The 21627-nt window shown below is 44.3% G+C and overlaps 3 protein-coding genes across 8 annotated transcripts in view; 2 read left to right on the top strand and 1 right to left on the bottom strand.

The window, feature by feature from the left end:
* Positions 1–124: 124 nt before the first annotated feature.
* LOC144934517 (carboxymethylenebutenolidase homolog) overlaps positions 125–21627 on the bottom strand; it is a 23542-nt gene continuing 2039 nt past the window's right edge. Inside the window, exons 1-8 of one of the 5 annotated variants that reach the window (XM_078860371.1) lie at positions 8775–8927; positions 8439–8566; positions 6087–6546; positions 4662–4923; positions 2265–2372; positions 1587–1729; positions 1196–1287; positions 125–1024 (exon numbers count right to left, since the gene is read on the bottom strand). In XM_078860371.1, the coding sequence (XP_078716497.1) occupies positions 845–1024; positions 1196–1287; positions 1587–1729; positions 2265–2372; positions 4662–4923; positions 6087–6546; positions 8439–8558 (1365 nt within the window). In that variant the 5' untranslated portion in view covers positions 8559–8566; positions 8775–8927 and the 3' untranslated portion in view covers positions 125–844. Of the gene's footprint in view, positions 1025–1195; positions 1288–1586; positions 1730–2264; positions 2373–4661; positions 4924–6086; positions 6547–8438; positions 8637–8774; positions 8928–21627 lie in introns of those variants that run through there. The other 4 variants (XM_078860372.1, XM_078860373.1, XM_078860374.1 and 1 more) reach the window with 4 other exon arrangements.
* LOC144934508 (tRNA N(3)-cytidine methyltransferase METTL2-like) lies at positions 9086–18501 on the top strand. The gene is made up of 9 exons (XM_078860353.1): positions 9086–9197; positions 12977–13068; positions 13252–13562; positions 13691–13740; positions 13933–13993; positions 14382–14521; positions 14657–14763; positions 15716–15781; positions 15942–18501. Exons 1-9 carry the CDS (start codon positions 9109–9111, stop codon positions 16082–16084), a joined length of 1059 nt encoding a protein of 352 aa, XP_078716479.1. The 5' UTR covers positions 9086–9108; the 3' UTR covers positions 16085–18501.
* The window catches only part of LOC144934515 (serine/threonine-protein kinase tousled-like 2), a 22160-nt gene continuing 20495 nt past the window's right edge, over positions 19963–21627 (top strand). For both annotated transcript variants that reach the window (XM_078860365.1, XM_078860363.1), the window contains exon 1: positions 19963–20549. In XM_078860365.1, the coding sequence (XP_078716491.1) occupies positions 20495–20549 (55 nt within the window). In that variant the 5' untranslated portion in view covers positions 19963–20494. The remainder of the gene's footprint in view (positions 20550–21627) is intronic.

The following is a 21627-nucleotide window of genomic DNA, read 5'->3' as shown; positions in this document are numbered from 1 at the left end:
TCACTCCCGGCGCGCGCGTCCACACCACGCCCACAACGCGTGCCCAACCCCGCACCCCGCGCCGCCCCGTGATCCATCACTGTCACAGTCGGCGCACGTCAATACCACCACTACACATATATGCTGTAGTATTTAATTGAAGTTAATCAGGCATGAAAACAATAGAATATACAAAACTGTTATTCTGCACATGTATTCAAAATATGATTTTGCAAGCAATGGTTACCTTTTCAGTTTGCCTTTCAAAACAATATTATGATTGCATGGGGAGACTGTTAGCCAATGCAGCTTTTGGGAATATTAGAAATAGGATGTTTTATTGTTGGCAAATATAAAAGTAAACAATGTATCTATGGCACAGCGATAGCCTTGATTGGAAAGGCAATAAAATGTTATTTTGTATTAACCACTATTTGCCCAGTTCATCGATTACCTGCATTATGCACACTGGAAAATATAATCAGGCACTTGGGCTATTTCCTTGTACTAAAAAATGTTACCAACTTGGCAATAATTTATTATTTAGTACAACTGGTATCTGTGCCATTCTTATTGCGAAGACACTTTGTTTTACATCGTCTGCAGTAGTTTCACAGTTGGCGGCGATGTTGCAATGTGTAATCCCAATTTGGTCATTTGTAGGTGATTTTCACATTTGTTAAATTTGGACCATTAAACCAGCACACAATGGCCTACTCGTTTCAAATGATTGTAAAGCATATGGTGCGTATTTTATGCTTATTACACCTGCTGGGTTCAAAATCACAAACTTATGCAAATGTGCTACCGCTGGACCATGTCACCTCCATGGCTAAATCGCCACCGTTGACTTAGTGAGAGCGCATCACACGTATTTGTTGAGCCAGGCGAGCAGATCGGCGCGTGCCTCCTTGATGTGCTGCTCGTCGGCCGGACTGATGTCCTCGTGCTTGCGGTGCACGAAGCCGTGCGTCTGTCCCGGAAACACCTTCACCTGGACATCCACCTGGCACTCAGCCACCAGGCGTTTCTCCAGCAATTGCACCTGATAGCGCCGCACGATGGGAATACCCACACAGTTATCATAGTGCAATGCCTAAAGGTAAACAGTGCTTCGATTAAAACAAAATCTACAAGTGATAATCTATAGTTTTGTACTCGGGGGTGTAGGGTTAAGATGCAAGACTGAATGCTTTGCCAAGTATGTATACTTTACCGTGTCCAGTGGAATGAGTGGGTCATTTTCTCCAAAGATGTACAATACAGGATTCTTGAGTGCGTAATGGGGCTCCTCTATCTTAATGATACCTGAAGCACACGGGTGGAACCAGAATTCACGAATATCATGACATCAGTACTCAACCACAGCCATGTTTACCGCTTAATTTGTATGAACACTATAATACTGTAATTTGTATCAATGTATTGGATCTGTCTGGGTTTTGTGCCCCGTAAAAAATGTATGCATTACACACCACGGGAACCTCCCCTATGGCAGTGGCTCCAAGTCATGTGCCAACTCCAGTCAAAAATTAAGCCTTGGTTACAGTCATGGGCACCAAAAATAAGACAAGAGTTTGAAGTTTGGTTGCATTTTGAGACTTTACCATAGCAGGAGACACCGGCTTGCAGCTCGGAGTTTGTGAGCAGCAGGTGATGGACGGCCAGTCCTCCCCAGCAGAAGCCCAATACCCCAATCCGCTGCACCCCACACTCCTTCTTCAAGTAATCCATGGCTGCATCAATCTCCCTAGTATAAGCACAGAGCAACAGCCACCGACACTTCTAAGTGTCATTGGTGTGACCCCATAATGTGGGAGTAGTTACACAGAAGTACAAAACCAAAGATCCCTCGTATAGGCTTAACAGACAGTTTGGCCAAGTGCCATTAGCGAGCACCTATGAAGACCAAAACGGCACACGAGGGGCGGGGGGGTAGGCAGTACCACGCCCGATTGCCTTTGTTTCCCTAGTGGCGATCTTTAAACACCGCACCGGGTGCTTATTTGCAGCTGAGTCGACCAGATAATCGTCACTGGTGTTGGCCATGAGACGGAATCGAACTCAGGACGCCGGGCTCATAGCACAGTGTGTTAACCATTGCACTACCGCTTCTCCCAGACGTACACACGCATATACTCACACATGCCACATAAAGCCTCGACAGAGGTATTTTACACAGCCCTTATGTACACATAATATCACAATGTACAAAACGTACGTAAGTAAGTCTCGAGCACAGAAGTAGGAGTAAATTAAATAATGAAAAATAAATGTTCTCTTACGTGCCGATGTTGGTGGCCTGCTTGTCCTTGAGCCACTCTTGAAAAGTACTCCAGTCGTGGCTAGGGCTCCAAGGCTCCTTCCCCAGGAAAAAGTCTGGTACGATGCACCTACCAGAGTACATGCGGAACACCAGATGACAGTGGTAGTATTACTCACGGTTCAGGGTCCGTACATACATTCATAGGTTTAAACCTGTTCCAGCTGCTGAACGGTCTTGTTCATAAAGGTGGGCCTCGTTTGTACAAAGTGAGCCCCACCTCAAAAGTGTGTAGCTGTATTTACCATATGAATATTAAACAAATTAAATGTAGAGCTTTTCACATATAGGAAGTCTAACGTTGAAGAGGACTACCTCACAAAATTTAATTCATGCCCAATTTGGGGTGTTTATGTGGGGAAATGGAACATTAAGTATTTTAGCCAAGACCTCATTGTCATTACAACCTTTGTGCCCATGTACCTATGTGACCAGAGTTTGCGATTAAACCCAGCTCCAGCTCCAAATCGGGTATTCACAAGTGTAGTGACGTAAATGGAGTCACTATGGCGTTTAGCGCCAGCTACTGTCACAAGAGTGGAACTGTGCATCTTGAATCTCTCTCTGGCACCAGATTGGGTATGACATGGAAGCGGGCCTTAGGGGGCATGGTTCTGGTGACAGTAAGAGAGAGGGGAAGTAAGGAGATGACAGTCTGGATGAACCAGAGAGGGCACGTGACCAGGACAGGTTAGCGAGGGGGCCCAAAGGGTGACTTGAGGGACACGTGATGCTCGATCGAGAACCTTCTGGTAAGATCCAGAAGGGGGCGTGGCCGAAGGCGGAGCGAGGCTATGCTCGGGAGCATAAAAGGGAAGTCCCGAAAGCAATCGCGGCTTTCTGCTGGAATAGAACCCTCGGTGCTACGTCTCTTCGGTCTTCGGTCGTTCCACTCGGCATCGTGGATGAGGCAGTGTGTCGCTGACTTGACCCGTTTATGTAGTTACCCTGTAGAGGTCCAGTAACTGTGTACGTTTATGTAGTAAGTGTCTCCGTGGAACCCACTACACATGTGAAGTGGGTTCTACGGAGGCACACACTTGAACTTGGAGGCAACACGTTTATTACACGACCCCAACAGGGTAACTACATAAAGGTAACACTGGTTAACTAGACCACAATGGGGTAACTACATAACCGCGTCAGTCAATAACACACTGCCTGACCCACGATGCCGAGCGTAAAGACCAAAGACCGAGGACCGAGGATCGAAGAGATGTAGCACCGACGGGTTCCATTCCAACAGACAGCCCGGATCGGCTCTCGGGACTTCCCTTTAATTCCTATTGAGCGTGGCCTGGCTACGGCCACGCCCCCTTCTAGATCCTACTAGAAGGCTCTGGGCCATATATATCACTTGTCCCTCAAGCCCCCTTCGGGCCCCCCTCGCTACCCTGTCCCGGTCACGTGCCCTCTCGGGTTCACCCAGACTGTCACGTCCTCACTTGCCCTCCCTCTGACCGTCACCCGAACGATGCCCCCTAGGGCCGCTTCCATGCCATATCTACTCTGGTGCCAGAGAGAGGCTCAAGATGCACAGTTCAACTCTTGTGACAGTAGCTGGCGCTAATGCCAGAGTGACTCCATTAACGTGACTACACATGTATAAACCAAATCATACCTTTGGTCAAAGGTGAAAATGCAGTGTCATTCTAGAGGATAAATTATAGTAGTTTAAAAATAAAATATTCCAAATAAAAAATATGCAGCATCACGCATAACAGAACTTTAACTATAAACAGTGTTATTTTTTCTACAGAGAAATAAATGTACCTAATATGTATGTGAATGCTCTAATAAAGTGCTAATGCATGTGTAGTGGAGTAGAACAACACTACTGTCTTGGCTCGGTAAGGGGGCTGTAGGCAGGTGTCACGGGGGTCGTATCGGGCCGTGACACTCTGCGTGAACCCAACAGGACACGTGACCGGATAAAGGGGGGCCAGGGGCCCCAGAGGGGGTCACGTGGTTGGGGTTCGGGCCTTCCCGAAGGATCAGGGAAGGGGGGCGCGTCCTGGGGCAGAGCAGGCCACGCCGGAGTGGTTATAAGCGGGGCGTGGACGGAAAGCTGAGCTGTTCTGTGCTGTTCTGCTGCTGTGTCATCTCTGGGATGAAGCTCTCCGGTCTCCGCTAGTGGACCAAGCAGCGTGTTGGGCTGTCCTGGTCCAGTGATGTAGTACCCCCGTGGGTTAGCTTATTTAGGAACGGTGGCTAACACCTTATGTCGTTATGTTAAGTGTTGCCTGTTGTGTTAGCTAATAATACAGAAATGCCTTTACCATATTATTTGACATGTAAAAATACCAGTTGCTACATTAGAGGCATTGGTGTAACAGTGTATGACAATGCAATGACGCACGTGTATCCTTGTCCTGCCAGCCAGTCTGCGATGAAGCGAGTGTTGGGCAGCTTCCACCCATAGATGTCCTGGATGATGATGAGGCCCCGAACCGAGGCTTCCCCATTAGCACCAGGCTGAGCCGCACTTAGGTAAGAGTCCACATGTCCAGCTCGCACCTCCTGGCCCTTCCCGCTGTAGGGCATCACGTCTCCCAGCTCGCAGGGGCATGGCTTCGCCTCATTTGCCATCTTTTCTCCCCTTCCCTGGGAATTCTCAGAGTCTGGAGGAGACACCATGTAGGGAGGCAATACAAGTACAGTACAGGGTGGTCCAGATATCTTGTGAGCCCCATTTAATTCTCTAAAACTTAATGTTTGCCAAATGGTGTGTAATGTAATGTAAGTAATATAAAAATAACATGTAATCACTTTATTAAATATCATCATTATTGTAAATATTAGCAATGTCTTTGTTAAGGGTCCAGTAAGTCTGTATGAGAACCAGCATTTTATTTGCACAGGATGATTTGGCGCCATGTCCTCTGAGAAATGTTACACAAATTGCTAGGTCCACTGAGCAAATGTATTCTTCACAGCACTCTTTCAATTCATCTGTTGTCCTGTATCTTTTTTTAAGTCACATCCTTTGATAAATCTCCAAAGTGAGTTATCACATGAGGATAGATCAGGACTTCTATGGGGGTGGGGTGGCAATTAAGCGGTGCTGTCAAATTTGCTGAGCCTCTGCCTTTCCACTTATCCTGAAAAACTTCATTGAGGAATTCTCGAACAGAAATTGCAAGTGGGCAGGTGCCCCGTCCTAATGAGACCAAACATGCCTAAGGAGGTTTCTGGCGCAACACAAGCGTCTGTCATCAGGTGGGAAAGAATAGTCTGCTGCTGAGGCAGACTGTTTTAAAAGGTTTCCCACCTGAAGACGGACGCTTGTGTTGCGCCCGAAACGTCGTGATTTATTTTATTTTATACCTACGTGACTTTGCCGAAAGAACCAAAAAGTATGGATTCAAATGAAGATGTCCAAGGAGATATAATCTTTCAAACTGCGGAACAAACCAATCCCTCAACATGGTTAGATAAGAATGCTGGTTAACAAAATCATCAAATAAATGAGGACTAAACAAATGTTTGCCTGATCTTGCTGTCCACATCATAACATGTGGTGGATTATGTTTTAACTCTTTATAATAATGTGAATTAGTACTCTGGTTTTTTCGGTAAAGTCACGTAGGTAAAAAAGAAAATAAATAATTTTAATTGTCTTTTTTTTTACCTACGTGACTTTACCGAAGAAACCAAAGAGTATGGACCCTTGCAGTCACGAAAACTTCAAATCTAGAATGTGAATTATCTTTACTCCAAAAATAGACATTTCTATTACGTGCACTGCGATAAATTGCACATTCGTCTGAAAACAAAACCTTACCACATTGTGGGAGCGTCTCAAAAACTTCAAGAAACTGGGCACACGCTTCACTTCTGTTTTGTAAGTCACCATCACTTAGCTCGTTGACAAACACAGGCTTGAAAAATTTCAACTTAAGATCATCTCTCATGTGCTTTAACATTGTGGTATTTGGAATGCCAAGTTCAGATGATCTTTTTCTTGGTGACTTTTTGGGCGAGCTCTCAAGTGATTCACCAATTGCTGCACATTGCTCCTCTCTCTTAGGTCTCCCAGTCCTTGTTTCGTCTAAAATTGATCCTGTGAAAAACAGCTTATATTCCCATTTCAGTATTGTCCATTTTGGTGGAGCTTTTTTGTTAAATCTTTCACAGAAATCCTTTCGAATAGCTTTCATAGTTTTTCTGGTTGTTGATCTTTCATGAGCCCATACACTCACTACAAGCCGTTCTTCAATAGAATATGAACTCGTATCGGCCATCTGAAATAAATAGGGTTGATTTAAAACAGGAATGAATGAGCAAGGGAAAAATGTTAAAGGTCAATTAATTGGGGGTCACAAGACATCTGGACCACCATGTACTGTAACGATCAATAAACCAATCGTTAATTGATCGTTACACATCCTCTGTACATGTACAGGTTTTTCCGGTTTATTATAAGAAATGTAATGTATTTTATGATGAATCATACAGTACTGTTTATATAAAGTATTCGACCAGAACAGTACTGGTCTTTTGTGAATATGTAATTGAACTTTGATGTGTTATCACGGATTAAATCACAAAACCAGTTTCAATTTTGTTACATTTTTTTAGAGAAAAGCTCGTGACGCTGACACCATCGCGTGCTGTGGAATGTGGCTTTAAGATGACAATGAACATTAACCCATCGCTGAACCTTAAATCATTAACTCTCCAGCAAATGTTCTGCATAGCTTTTGAAACATGTATACAGTACTGTACTCGGCTTATTTTCTCATGGAATATTTTACAGGACCCCTGGGCGGCGCTTTCGACCGTGCAAATCTTTCGGTCGTTTTTTAACCCACTTCCCGTGATCCAATCGAGCTGACATTTTTCACACAGACTCGTTGTGCGTGACAATTTATTTTCGTGAAAAAAATTTCCATAACTTTACACTTTTTAGGAATGTTTTTTTATATTTAATTACCAATTGCTTAATGGTGGCAGGCAATCATCTGACCCATATGTGGCAGCCATCTCAAGCCAGAGGACGAGAGGACTCTAGCCGCCACGCATATTATAAAGGATTTATAGTGAAAAACTTTGTTTTTACGGGTTAATTTTTTTTTAGTTCAACACCAAGCAGCTTCAGCTGAAATGAAGCCCTGACTTGTCGAATAACGTCAGCTATTAACAATTTTTATTTTATTTTACCAGGTAAAGCCCATTGAGCTACACAGCTCTTTTTCAGAAGCGACCTGGCCACAAATGATAGCTCAACGAAGCGGCTTATCGTGTGGAAATGTTTCTCAGCCAAATACTCTCAACGCATGTTTCTCAATGCGGAGGGGAAAACCGCAGGAAAATCCACACGACCACGGGGGGAGAGACACGCAAACTCCAAATATACAACAGCAGGGCGGCGTCAGGGTCGGGATCGAACTCACGATCCTCCTGTATACCTGGCGAGGTAGTTAACATATCATAGCCACCGTGGCGTCAAAACCATCAGGATTCGTACAGGTGGAGGCATCACGAGCGAGCAACTCTGAACACTGAGTTTTCCTGCACATTGCTCCTTGGCTATGGGTTTACTGCACAATTGCATGAGCCAAGCTGTAGTAAGAGAGTACTGCACTGCAACAATGCAGCACAGTGGGTGCAGTCTGATCAATGCGATCATTTCATCAAGTTCATTTATTTGGTATAGCCCTGTGAGCCATTCGGCTCTTGAATCGGGTGCAACCGCAACAAACAAAACATGAACAAGAAAACATCTTAAAGTGACGAAGTGCAAACAGAAAATCCAAGAAAAGACAGCAAAATATTGCAGAAAAAGCACCAACGCTGTGCACAAATCCCAGTGGGATGCAAGTCAAACAACAACAACCACAAGACAACTTAGATTAAGGCCATCAGTCGAACTCCGTACTACAACAAACATGGTCAAACCAAATTTTTTTTCTAAATCACCAAAATAAAGCCATAAAAGCAATGTAACAGTGATCATAGGAACTGTGACCGAATTTTAACAATAAAGACGTAAGCAGCATCTACCACCAAACCCTGCAGCCATAGCTGGCTGCATGAGTCACTCCACAACAGCAGGAGCATCAGTAGGAGTATCACACATTTTTCAAATGCACCTTTAAAGATCAGCACACCAAATCAAAACACAAGATCATACTTTGCAGCGATCATCCGGAGCGAAACATTGTATTTCATTGCATCTCCATGCGGCGTGCTCACAGTGCTGCCAAATGTTCGCAACGATTGACGGAACGAACACCGCAGGACTACTGCACATGCGCTAAACTGTGGGGAAATCAGCACAAATTACAAACGCAACACAAAGAGCACTATACACATACACACACGCCTGGTACCGAACGCACTGTGCAGCCTTTTAACCCTTTGTGGACCTCGTTACTTAAGCAAAAGCACCTCGAGTGAAGATGTCTGGGAGGAGGCCATTAAGAGCAAATGAAAGCGCAAGTGCAAACAGAGAGCGTAAATCAATTACCTTTGATGCAAGTAGCGCACGGTTTTGTGTTTATATCGCTAGTTATTTTGAGTATTGTTAATATTTCAACAACAAAATGATCGATTTCACGTTAAATGTCTCCGAGCGTCTTGTACGTCATTCGTGTGAACTTGTGGCAACAACAACACGTCGAGCGCGTGACGTCTTTCGAAAGGCATCCGGTGGCGAATTCTATTCGTGACGTCATGTATGCGCGTGACGTCATTCGTGTTAACGCGGGGGCGGGGCCTGAGGTGGGGGCGGGGCGGGGGGCGTAGCGCGTGGGAGGGGGGGAAGACCCCCCCATTATCGACGTGACGTCACACGTGGCAGCATGGCGGAGGCCGGTCAGGATCGAAGGCCACGCTTCGGCACGCGTCTGCTGGAGGGATCCGGAGCGCACGTGTTCGAACACAACGCCTGGTACCCGGACCACAGCCCTCGCAAAACACCCGTGACACTCTGGCGCCTCTCGCTATGGTCATCATCACTATCCACATGGGGCAGATAGCCCCGTACGTGTACACTTTCCTCTTGTCTTGTGCCAATATGCTCAAGTCGTGCCCACGGCTATCTGGCACCAATCTCATAAGTGTCGTCGTCGTAAAGCCATTCTCTCTTAGGTCTTCCTCTCTTTCCGGTTCCTTAAATTTTTCCGAACAACACCACTTTTAGGATATCCTGTTGTCCTTCTCATCACTGTTCTGCATCATCATGTATTCTTCTGTGTGCAACCTTTTTCATCTACGTTGGTCAACTCTTTGGTTCCAGCTTAGATGCAGTAATCCTTCTGTAGCAATGCATTCGAGTGCCAATATCGTATCTGTCAGTCTTGTTTAATGCCCAAGTCTCGCAGGCATACAAAGCCGTACTGAACACACGTGTCCGTAAGATGTTCAGTTTTGTCTTGTCGCCGATTTGCTCGCTTCTCCAGACGTTATCGAATCCTGGCATTACTCATTTTGCCTTTGCGATCCCCTCCCTGTTATGTATTTCGTGCAGTCGTTGTCGCTCTTGTGCCTCGTTTTATTCCACGAGCCTCGGGCGTGGCGGCGATGATTGCAGTACAGGATGCAAGTTTAATTGAAAAGGGAGCGGTGGCGCAACGGTTGGCATTCAACCTGGCAGCGAGCGACTCGAGTTGAAATCGGTGGCCAGTGATGGTGGTCTGGAACAGGTCCTCTACTTCGACAAACCCGCACTGACCAGCGTGGTGAAGTATGGTCGAACAATCCCAACGATGTCCGTCGTGACACGGCCTTGTGAGGCCTTTATTTTTTAAGTTTTACTGTACAGGTTAGATGTCTCGTTACTGCCATTTAATTCTATAAAACGTTATATTTTTATTCTATGAAACGTTATATTTTTTATTTTATGAAACGTTATATTTTTATAAGTAGGGTTTGTTTTAAACAGAGATTTAAATACAAAGGAAAAACATGTTTGGGGGGTCAATTAATTGAGGATCACAAGACATCTGGACCATCCTGTAAATTGTATTCATGGCCAGTGGGCGAGAAAAAACGGAGACGAGTTACAGGCACCCGAGGTAACGAGGGGAGTCCGTCTGTCGATGAGATGGAGCGATGAAAGCAGCTGGTCTGCAGGTGCCCAGGGTGGAGTGTTAACATCGCATCACTCGCACTGTCAGAAATGAGACCGGTTCATCCATCAGTGGACTGACGATGGCTGATGATGAATGAACAAGTACAGCATCATGCTGATCCACTACTGGATGAGGGAGCGACCTCGCGCCGTGCTGATCGTGGGGGTTATATTTCACAATTGGTACCAAGGCAGGGACCATGGATGTTTGGTTGTTGTACAGGATCATGGATTTTGGGGAGCCTCCCATCAGCTGACAACGTCCCGCTGCAACCCACAACACCTCTATCAACATAGCGATGGCCCATCTAAACGCCATCCAGGCTCAACGTGCTTAGCGTACCGAGATCTAATTTCGGCATGGTCCTTGTAGATACATCGTGTACTTTAAAGCTAGTTGATTGACTGAAAAATATTTTACGTTTAGTGTCGTGCGCATTGGAAGTGATGCTACCAGAGCGCTCTAATGAATGTAAAGTATGTTTTCACTCTCATTAACGAAGCTCCAAACGCATGACAGACGGACAGGGTCACAGCCGAGGTAACGTGTCCACAAGACGAGACCAGTGTGTTTTGGGGGTACCGGAGTGCCTTTGAGTGGAACAAGACCGTTTTGCAGCAGGTCGGGTTTCGATGCCCATTACAGGTGACCTGTCAATTCCCAAAGACATGGGGTGCTGTTGTCAAATTGATAGACTGACAGTTGTAGGATTATTGAATTTCATTTTTGGAGTTTATTCATCTCTTTCATAATACTTAAAAAAAAATGTTTTATCAATTACATCCATTTACTCCTTGGTTCTTTAGGTAAGTCACGTAGAAATAAATTAAATAATAGAATACGACGTTTCGTTTGCAACACAAGCAGTCCTCATCAGGTAGAACTAAATTTGTTCTCTCCGTATTGACATGTGGTCACATTTAGATGTTTTATGAATCAAATGTGTTGTGCTGTAGAGTGATTAATTGTAAGTAATCTGTTTATAGACACCAAATTCAGTGCATTTATAGTCCGTGTAAATATATTTAAATGCATGAACTGTTATGTCTACTTAAGTCTAAACCAAAGTGCACCATCTACTGTGAAGTGGACGTTATCAGCTGTGGTTGCCCACCATGTCACGACTCAAACTAAAAAATATTTGGAAAACTAAATACAGTATACTATTTTTTAATTGTGCCGTTTAACTGCTATCTGGCTTCCCTTGCAAAAGTCATAAACCCATGGTACACCTATTTAAATGACTAAAATTAATTGACTTATAATGAATTGCTTATTATTTGGATTGGGAGGTCACATTACTGCATCCAGTAATTGTTCCAGACACAATTCCATACGTAGCCTGCCTCCGTTGTTTTCCCAGTTAGCGGCCAACTATGAGCATAATGCGAGGGGTGGCGATACCTGGCGTGTGGCGACTAAGGTGGGACCTTGGCCTGGTTAAGCGGCAGTGCAGGCAGGTGAGCTCGTGGGAAAAGCCCAAGGCTCCGCTAGGCAGCCGCCTCCTCACCGATCCCAGCCGCGTCATGGAGCACAACATGTGGTGAGTGTGGTAGTAAAGGATCACTCTGCAATCATAGGTGACATGTGCAAGTGTGGTCAGGCCTGGATTATCTGTTATGCTTGGTGCATGAATTCAGGACACATTCATGCCTTGTTTCCATGGCTAGTGGGAAGCTTCCTGGGACAGTGCTCTTACTGGGCTGGCCCAGTGGACCCACTTTTCCACATCATCTTGGCCTGGCTGAACTAATCACAACAATTTACAGACCCGGGCCCCCAAGACACCCTCCACACAGCCTATGCTGCATGCAGATCAGCAGGTTCATACTTCATATCAAAGTGTGCTTACCACTGTGTCAACGCTCCTTCACAGTACAGAAACATGCTTTTAAAGTATTTGGCTGCTATACATTTCCACATGATAAGCCACTTCAGTCAGATATCATTTGTGGCCAGGTCACTTCTGAAAAAGAGCTATATAGCTCAGTGGGCCTTAATAAAATAAAATGGTTTAGTTGAATAGCTTAGTGTAACCTACCCAATGCTATATACAACCTTTATTTGAAGATGTTTTTTTGGACCCACCCTGGCGATAATGAGTGAGGAGGCTTAGAAGGTTGGGAGGGACAGAATAAGAGTGGCCGAGTCAAGGGTGCTTCGTAAAGTATGAGAATGTAAACCCATGTCATGCTACTGTACCTAGGCTGTTCTTTGGTTATTCCTGGGCTTACAGCCTCCGTCCCAGTGGTCATGCAAACAAGCTGAATAGCCTCGTTTGCATGCAGGCCTGCATACTCAGAACTATGACACATTTGGAGGAATTACTTCTTATCAGACTGGACGAAGGACCAAGACCAGTGAACAATGCAGACAGACGATGGCACTGCAGCCTGGCAAAGTATATACAAAGCAGAAGACTTGAAAGCTACAAAGGGCTTGAAGATTGCATATCCAAGGACATTGGACAGTGTCTTGGATTGTGGTCCCGTGATATAAGTCAGACCCTTAAGTACGATAGGTGATGCTGCTACGTGTGGGTCTGACTCGAACTAGAGCACAGCTGCAGGTGCCTGTTGTTTCTGTTTGTTTGCAGGGATCATGTGCAGTGGACAACTGAGCAGGAGGAGGAGGCCAGGCACAAGGTGCAGGAAAATGCAATGCAGAAAGCCTCTGAGGAGAAGCAGGGTATGATTGTTATTTGTTTTAAAAATAATCGTTATCTCTCTCTCTTAACCCTTAGTGGTTATGGGGGTGCCACTGATGCCTTAGTTGTCCAATCTCTCCACCTTTGCCGTTATTAACATGCCACCAATGTACTGTATATAACATGTATTGATAAGGACATTTCTGCATGTGTTTTATTCACAGAACAGTATGAAAAGGAAGCCAGTAATTTTTGGAATGGCTTTTACAAAATCCATGAGAATCGTTTTTTCAAAGACCGGAACTGGCTCTTTACCGAGTTCCCAGAGTTGCTGGGAAAAGAAGACTCTTTGGCTGACCCAGAAGTGACCTCCGACAGAAACTTGAAGCACATAGCCTCTGCAACTGAGATTGTAGGTGACCATACTGTGTGCCAGCAAGCATCAACAGACTTGTGTAATGCAGCAGCAATGCAGATGACCCTAAATGATTGTAATACTTTTCCTGGATCACTTGCAACATTCCGAATCCTTGAGGTATGTACCTAATCCTTTCAATATGTAACGTTTTAAAGTGTGAAGCACTATAAATCAACATGTTGCTTGAATGTAACATTACCAATTTTCAGCACGGTGTCTTTGATAAAAATTGTGTTCTTTTACAGATTGGCTGTGGAGCTGGAAACACAATTTTTCCCATTCTTCAGACAAACAAGTAAGAAGCAAATATTATCATAGAAAGACTCACATACCAGCCTTTTGGTATGATTGAATGGGTTAGCTTTTGTGCATGTTTCACTGTAAGAAACTAAATCTTTTAAAGCCAGAAGTATAGTAATAAATGTGTGTGTTTAGGTTCGTACTTCCTGAGTAGAATGATGTAATATCATTGTTCTGTTTTTTGCAGTGATCCTGGTGTTTTTGTGTACGGATGTGATTTTTCGCAATCAGCAGTGGAACTTGTCAAGGTAAGCTATTAGCTTTATTGAAACAAAATATGTACCTTGTGCAAATAAAATATTTAAGATTTTAGCGGTTAGTCCAGTGTTCTGTGAAATCGGTGACCTGATTACGATTCCCGGCCATGACTTAACACCATTGACGAGTGATATCTTAAACAGTCGTTGGCCACCTCCTTCACCAACCTGCACTGACCAGCGTAGTGAAGTATGGTCAAATGTCCCCTACCACCAACACGGTGTGGACATGTGCCTTCCTCAGTGGATTGACAAAGCGGCTGTGACTTTATTTGCATTTTTTATCTTTAATTACTTGTATAAATACAGTTGGATGCATAAGTATTCCATATAGAAGTGATGGTTATTCTTAAAGACTGTATTGTGCTTCTTTTTGCAGTCCCAACAAAACTATGACGCTTCAAGATGCCACGCCTTTGTCCATGACCTCTGTGATGAAACATCCACTTTCCCATTCCCAGAAGAGAGCTTGGACATCGTAATTTCTATTTTTGTACTCTCTGCAATCCACCCAGAAAAGTATGTATGTACAAAACCAATTGTAAATAATCTGGAGGAAAATGTCATGATAATGATCTGGCTCTCTGTTAAGATCTAATTTATACCCAAGACTTACAAGTGCATGCATTCCATACATTGTTTTTTTGCTTGCAGGGTTCAGGCAGCTGTGACTCGGTTGAGCCGGTTGCTCAAACCTGGAGGTGTGTTCCTCTTTCGAGACTATGGGCGATATGACATGGCCCAGCTTCGATTCAAGAAGGGTACAGTGCTTTAATATTTAATGAATTTAATGAATGGATGACTTATGTTTTTCACGTGCGAGCCCATTTCGATAAAACGTTACTTTTGCATAGGAGACATTTAACTATACGAACTTGATGTTAATGGTAAAGGTGGAGCATGAAATGTATTGCTGACAAAAGGGCCTCTACGAGACAGAGCTGAAGATAACCTCATTAGAAGGTATTTTAAACGTTGGCTAGACGTCTTAGAAGATGTGGATGTATCCACTTTACCCCACCACACGCGACCCGCCAATCGAATAACTGTGGTGTATGTATTGGTACTTCTGGCTGGACAGAGGCATTGGGATTTAATAAACTTGCATCATTGTTTCAACTGCCATGCCAGAAGTTGGATTGTAAAGCCAGTATGCTAACCATTTTACCAAAGCAGCATCCTGGGAAAATTTAACAGCCATCTATTTCTGTGGCTCTGTTGGGAAGGTATTTTTTCCAGAATTAAATGTTGTGCTATTTGTGCCCTTGTAAAGGCTTGCCATGTTGCGGCACAATAGATATTGTCATTATTATTATTTGTCAATTTCTCACAAAAGGAATGCAATTCATAACACGCAATATTTCACAGACGTAAATGACGATGACTGAGGCACGGAGCCAAGCTCAGTGTCATGCAAAAGTGGTGGGCCTTTTGTGTCTTTTAGAAGGAGATGTATTTTGAATGTTGTGAATGTGCAGCCAGATGATATTCTAGACAGAGGGGTATGCCATGGTGAAACGACGCCTAGCAGTGATGGGTCCTGGCCCTTGGTATAGAGAAAAAGTTGTGAGTCACGCTACAAAGTTCTACCATGAGCTGTAGTGCAGGATGTAACAAGTGTAACAGAAGTCGATGTTTATATACTGTTTTGCATTTGTATTACTGTTTTACTCTAATTGAGTAGTTTTTATTGACATGTTTTTAATCTGACAGGTCGTTGCTTAGCTGATAATTTCTACGCACGTGGTGATGGAACAAGAGTGTACTTCTTCACCCAAGGTTAGATATATTTTATGTGCACTACGTGAAATCCATAACCTCAAGCATTACTGTTCCAAAAAGTTTTGGAAAAGAAAGTGTCTTCATTGAAGTAAAGTTTGATTTCTATCGACAGTGTGTACCCATATTAACATTGTGCTTGTTTCCCACTTTGCAACAGAGGAGGTGGCAAGACTATTCTCATCTGCGGGTATGGAGGAGGTTCAGAATCTGGTGGACCGCCGTCTCCAAGTGAACCGTGGAAAGCAGATCACAATGTATCGTGTCTGGATTCAAGCCAAATATCGCAAGCCCCTGAGATGACATCATGCATTTTCATCACCCCAGTGTATTCTGTAAACAGTCGTACCAAAATCGAATGAAAAATTAGCATTGTAAAGTATAACACTTATTTGGTGTGTGATTTAAGTTAATCAGATGGTGGTATTTTCAGTGCATTAATGTAAAACCAAGTTGCAATCGGGACATTAAAGATAATTGTTATAATACATGTGTGAATTATACATTGCCAGTTAATTAAATAACTTTAGAGCGACTATTTTTCTCGAAAATGGACCTGTTTTTACAAAGTGATTATTGATGTTTTAAAACCTTGCCTTCCATACTGTATTATAAACCGAGACAAGCTAGATTGTGACAAGATCTGGTTTTGGTCACAGTGTTTTGTTGAGTTGACTCATTTGGGATATCGTACAGTGTGTTTTGAAATGATTTATGCCATTTATAACGTGAACAAAGTTGTCTCCACATGTGACTTTGTTATTTATACAATACTTTGTTGTGAAATTTATTATTTTTACATGGTAATGGGTGTAATGTAAGGTTAACCTTCAAACCTCAGTTTTTATGCCATTTATGAGACGGTGATGATGAATTATACTTCTAGATTGTTTTTTACAGTTGTGCTGTATCACTGATGTTTTTGGGTTGTACTGTGATTGGCACAATGTCCAACATTTCAACTTGGTTCCTGAAGCTTTCAACATGTGGAGCGAAGTTTCAGACATGCTGTACAATGCGCAGTACAAACTCAAAAACATAGATCTGCTGGTTTGTATGTTTGCATATTGATAGCATTCACAAGGCTTTCTGGTGGTATTTTTTAAAACTTTGCTTGCAAAAACCAAGGTAGCAGGCATAAATACCAACCATCACCTCAATGTCTCCACTTAAGACTGGAAGCTATACCCTGAAAACCCTTGTAAACGAGATTATCTATCCCAAGAGATTTTTCCAGTGAAATATTTTAAAAAAGTTCACTTTTAAAGCTGTAAAAGCCAGAGGTTCTGCTTCATCAATAATGAAAGAAACTCAACAAATGTATCAATAACACTGTCTGAACACATTAGTAAATTTCCCGCAACGTCCGGTATTGCACAAGTCAGAACATAGGGTTATTTATTTTAACAAATGTTCAAACTGACTGCCATTAACATTAATGCATGCATTCTCTTATGATATGAATATAGGACTTTTTAAAGTTTGCATGTGTAATTCTTGAACATATCAATTGTTTTGTCTCAATTCATGGTTCTTGGAAGAGTTTTGTAAATGTCATCTGAAAAAAAAGCATAAAATAGGTATGATGGATAAAATATTAACTTAAACAATATAATTTTTTTTATGAAAATGTTAAAATAAATGAAATCGCCCTGTGTCTTGACTTTTGGGCCACCCTCTATATCTTTTACTTTTAAGGCAGTGTTATTGACGAATTAGTTTTTGTTTGTTCATTTTGCTTGTGCACCACTGCCTACAATAGGTTCACCAAATCTATAACAGTGGTTTCATTACAAACTCGAGATACACTGACAAACTCAACTTTAACTCCACGACATAATTTGGTAGTAGTTTTTACCGCTCAAAACGTAGTTTTTCAGTAGGCAAACTTTATCCCAGCTCACCAATTACAAAATAATTTCTCGAAAAAAAACGACGTTCCTGTCAAATGTACTTTACTGTTACCACCCACTGCATTTTACAGACTGGATATTTATAGAGTACTGTTTATAGTATGGGTGACTTCAAGTGTAAACTAATCCAACTAGCCGTTTATGTATGGTCTGGTTATTTATCTCAAGTCTGGTATGAGGGATTGGCAGTTTTATTAATTACGAGCACGAATTAAAAATAATCCATTGTCATTGGACAAATGCATACTTTTGGAGGCACTCGGGTTCATTGAAGTTATGCATTACTACAGTACTGTGGTATTTAAAAAAAAGTTTACAAATGGAATATTTCTAAACGTTTGGACTGCTCCATAAATTGAAATGCACTTCATGTAATGATGAAACACTATCATATAATATGTAATTGTGTTAAATTACTTTTGAAGCGTTGACCACCTGTTGAAAACTTTACAATAATCTTAAGAATGGAAAGGAGAAACCCAAGGGAATAATGAACTAAACACATTGTTTTAAAAAAATCGAACATGCAGTACTGTTTAGTACTCCGAAAGCCATGGCTACAAAGCAAACACAGCAACCACAACACGACAAACCACAACAAAACAAGGGTCTATGAGTATGATGGTGGTCCGGGCACAAATGATGCTTGTGTTGTACGTGTGTTTTCGGCGGATATGTGAACAGGGTTGATTACGTGAACATCAATAGAATGTCTGTACTGCGACGTATAAATAGGTTGCTGGACACAAATAAACGTGGGAGGCTGATGTATTTATACTTGAGAATAAAATGTATGCATTTTTAAGAATACACGACTATTAAAAAAAGAGGTCAGATTTGTGAACAATATAAAATTACGAATGCACAAACGCGGTGCTTGCGCTGGGGTGGTGGGGGCTTTTGTGACGGACCACGCCACGTGCTTTTCACTTTAAAACACGTGTGCCTAAGAAGCGGTGTACGTGAATTAATGGCACGTTTGTCGCCCAGGGTGCGCAACTTTTTCTCCGGTGTGTGCAACAGGCTTGCAACACACCGCGTCCACACACACACACGTGCTTGTAGGTGATGTTACACACGTAGCACAGGTGTGTGTGTGTGTGCACGGGTGGCAGCAGTGGAATTGTGCCGCAGGGTCGCCATTTTAGCCTTAAACTGCAGGAGGGGGAGAAGAGGAAAACAAAATGAATTTGAAATAATTTAAAAAACAGCATCTCTCCACACACGTCTCCTTATCGCAACAGCAGCAGTAACAACAACATACTGTACTGCCATCGTGGCAACAAACGACTGGGTGATTATTCGGATTATCTTCCTGTTGTAGTTCAAAGGGCCCTTGCTCGCAATGTGAGCTTAGCAATTTGTGTAAAATGAAATACCTCTCGTGGGGCCGCACAGGTTACAGCTTTTTTATTTTTGCTACGTCACCTATTGCGCTGACTTTGCCGACTTAGGATGCGAGTTACGTTTTATTTTCAGTATTTAAATTTACACGACGACGTTTGGTGGCTGGATGCGTTGTGTTGTCGCCTTTTGATTGGATGTTTTGCTTCTGGTTGTGCTTGTTTACAGAAGTTGCGGGAGCGGCGAGAATGTAGTTGGTGCCAAAGGAAGTTCTTTCTTGGAAGGGGGGGGGGCTCAGAAAATTTGACTGGTGGTGATAACAGAGAGTCCCAAAGGGAATAACTTCTCTTAAGTGGGGGGGGGGGGCTCAAGATATGACTGTGGGGGGGGGGGGTGATAACAGGGTCCCAAAGGGAATAACTTCTCTTAAGTGTGGGTGTGGGGGGGCTCAGAATAAGAGCGTGGAGGGCACGGGTGCTGTGTGGGAGCTCGACATAGAAGGTCGTAATTGGTGGGGCAAAGTTATTATCTTTGTTGGGGGCGGGGGGCTCAACACAGAAGACCGAGAGGCGACAACAATGGGAGTCTTCCGTAGGGAGCACACGAGAGTGATTTCTGGGGCTCAGAAACAGAAGACTTGTTGGGGGGGGGGGTGTTCAGGAAAGATTATGGGGGGCCAAAATTAGTTATCCTAAAGATTGACAGACGCTCAAAGCAATATTATTCGAGAGTCCAGAGCTGGTGGTTGGGGGGGGGGGGAAACAACTTGTGGCAGGAGCAAGAGTGTTGAAGGAGTGTGGCAAGGAGCTTTCGGTGTTTTGAGTGATCTTAGGGGGGCCCCACAGACTACTTGGTTGGACCCCCGCAGGGACCGTCCTGGCATTGGCCCGGCTGTGAGTGTGGGAGGCGTCAGAAGGAGAGCCTCGCTGCTGCTGCTGCTGCCCTGGCCGGGTGGAACCCATCCAGGGTGCCGGGCTTCGTTAAAGAAGGAGGAGGAGGAGAAGGAGGATAACTTTTTGCTAGAAACGAAGAGGGCGAATTCTGTTCCGGGAAGACCTCGAGAGGAGGAGGCCAAAGCTGAGTGAAGGAGGAGAGATTGAAGCGACTTGGTTTGGCAGCCGGTGTCGACGAGGAAGGGGGGTACACATCGGGGGGTAGGAGCAGCCACAAAGGCGGTAGTGGATCGGGAAGAAGAGCCGGTGGTGGTGGAGGAGGAGGAGGATCGTGCCGGGTTTGTTGGGGGGGGGGGAAGTCGACACAAGCCGAACCTCGAGTGTACAGCACGGGAAGAAGGAGCTCGGCATTAGTGACTGATTTGGAGGACGATCTGGGCTCGTGGCTGTGGTGTTGGTGGTGGGGTGGGGGAGAGTTTGGTGGAGAGAAGATAGGAGGAGTCAGTACGGGAAGGGGAAGAGGAGACGAAGAAGACGACGAGGAAGAGGAGCCGGGTGGAGGCATGGAGATCGCCAGCCAAGTGATTCTCTCCCCCGACCGACCGCTTCAGCTGCCCGGTCGGTAACAGAGACAGACACCCCCCACACACCCTGCGGTGTCTCGTTCATTGTTTAATAATAATACTAAACGGCATCTGATGGTCGTGTTTGGAACGTGACGTTACGTGTGGGGATGTTATAATGGGAGTTATCTGCGGTGTAGCGACTGTGCATTCCATGGTGGGTGCCGCCTACGTCTGTGTCCGTGGTGCGGTCATGTCCGCCCCCCACCACCACCACCCTCCCGTGCCACTTAATTATACCGTGATGGTGGTGGTGGTGATGGTGAGGGTGGTGGTGGTGAGGGTGGTGGTGGTGGTGAGGGTGGTGGTGGTGGCCGAAGGTGGTGTTGGTGGCGAGGGCTGCTTCGTTGGGCAGGGGGCCCGAAGTTACCCGAATAATAACGCCGCGTTCGCACAATTAGCGAGAGAGAGACAGCAGAGAGACGTCTCGCAAAACATTAACTCGGGCGATTAGAGGAGGAAGACGTGGCGGTGCCACGTCGCCCCCCCCCTCCCCTCCTTGACAAAATGCGACCTTTAAGGAATTGCAATACAGTGATGATGATGATGCTGCTGCTGCTACTGTCGACACCACCACCATTAATAACCCTCGCTGTTACCACCACCGTCGCAGCCTTCATCGGAACGACCACCGTCGACTTCAGTGCAATCCCCACCATCGTCACTGATGCCACCGCAATTATAATCAGAATTACAGTGGTACTGTACCAGCATCTTCAGGACAGCCACCACTGTTACCATCTTCACTGACACCCATACACAGCATCATCACCATCTTAATGACAATCACTGCGGTCTTCACAACCACTGCCATCTTCAAAAAAATCGCCACCGTTATTGGAATTGCCACTACTATCGCCATAATCACTGCACAATTATCGACCGCATTCAACACAACCACTGTCATCAGCTACACAATCAGTCCAGTTAGAATAGCTCTCGGTACCATCAGCACCACCAGCTGAATCATGACCCACGACCATCACCTCTAGTATCAGCACCAGCATCATCAATGCCGCCACCACCACATTTTAGCACCACCATATAATCCACAATCACCAAGTTCAACACAA

This window comes from Lampetra fluviatilis, chromosome 10, assembly GCF_964198595.1.
Source record: "Lampetra fluviatilis chromosome 10, kcLamFluv1.1, whole genome shotgun sequence".
Classification (NCBI taxonomy): domain Eukaryota; kingdom Metazoa; phylum Chordata; class Hyperoartia; order Petromyzontiformes; family Petromyzontidae; genus Lampetra; species Lampetra fluviatilis.
The sequence above is the reverse complement of the archived record's forward strand: the minus strand, read 5'-3'. Positions and strand labels throughout refer to the sequence as shown.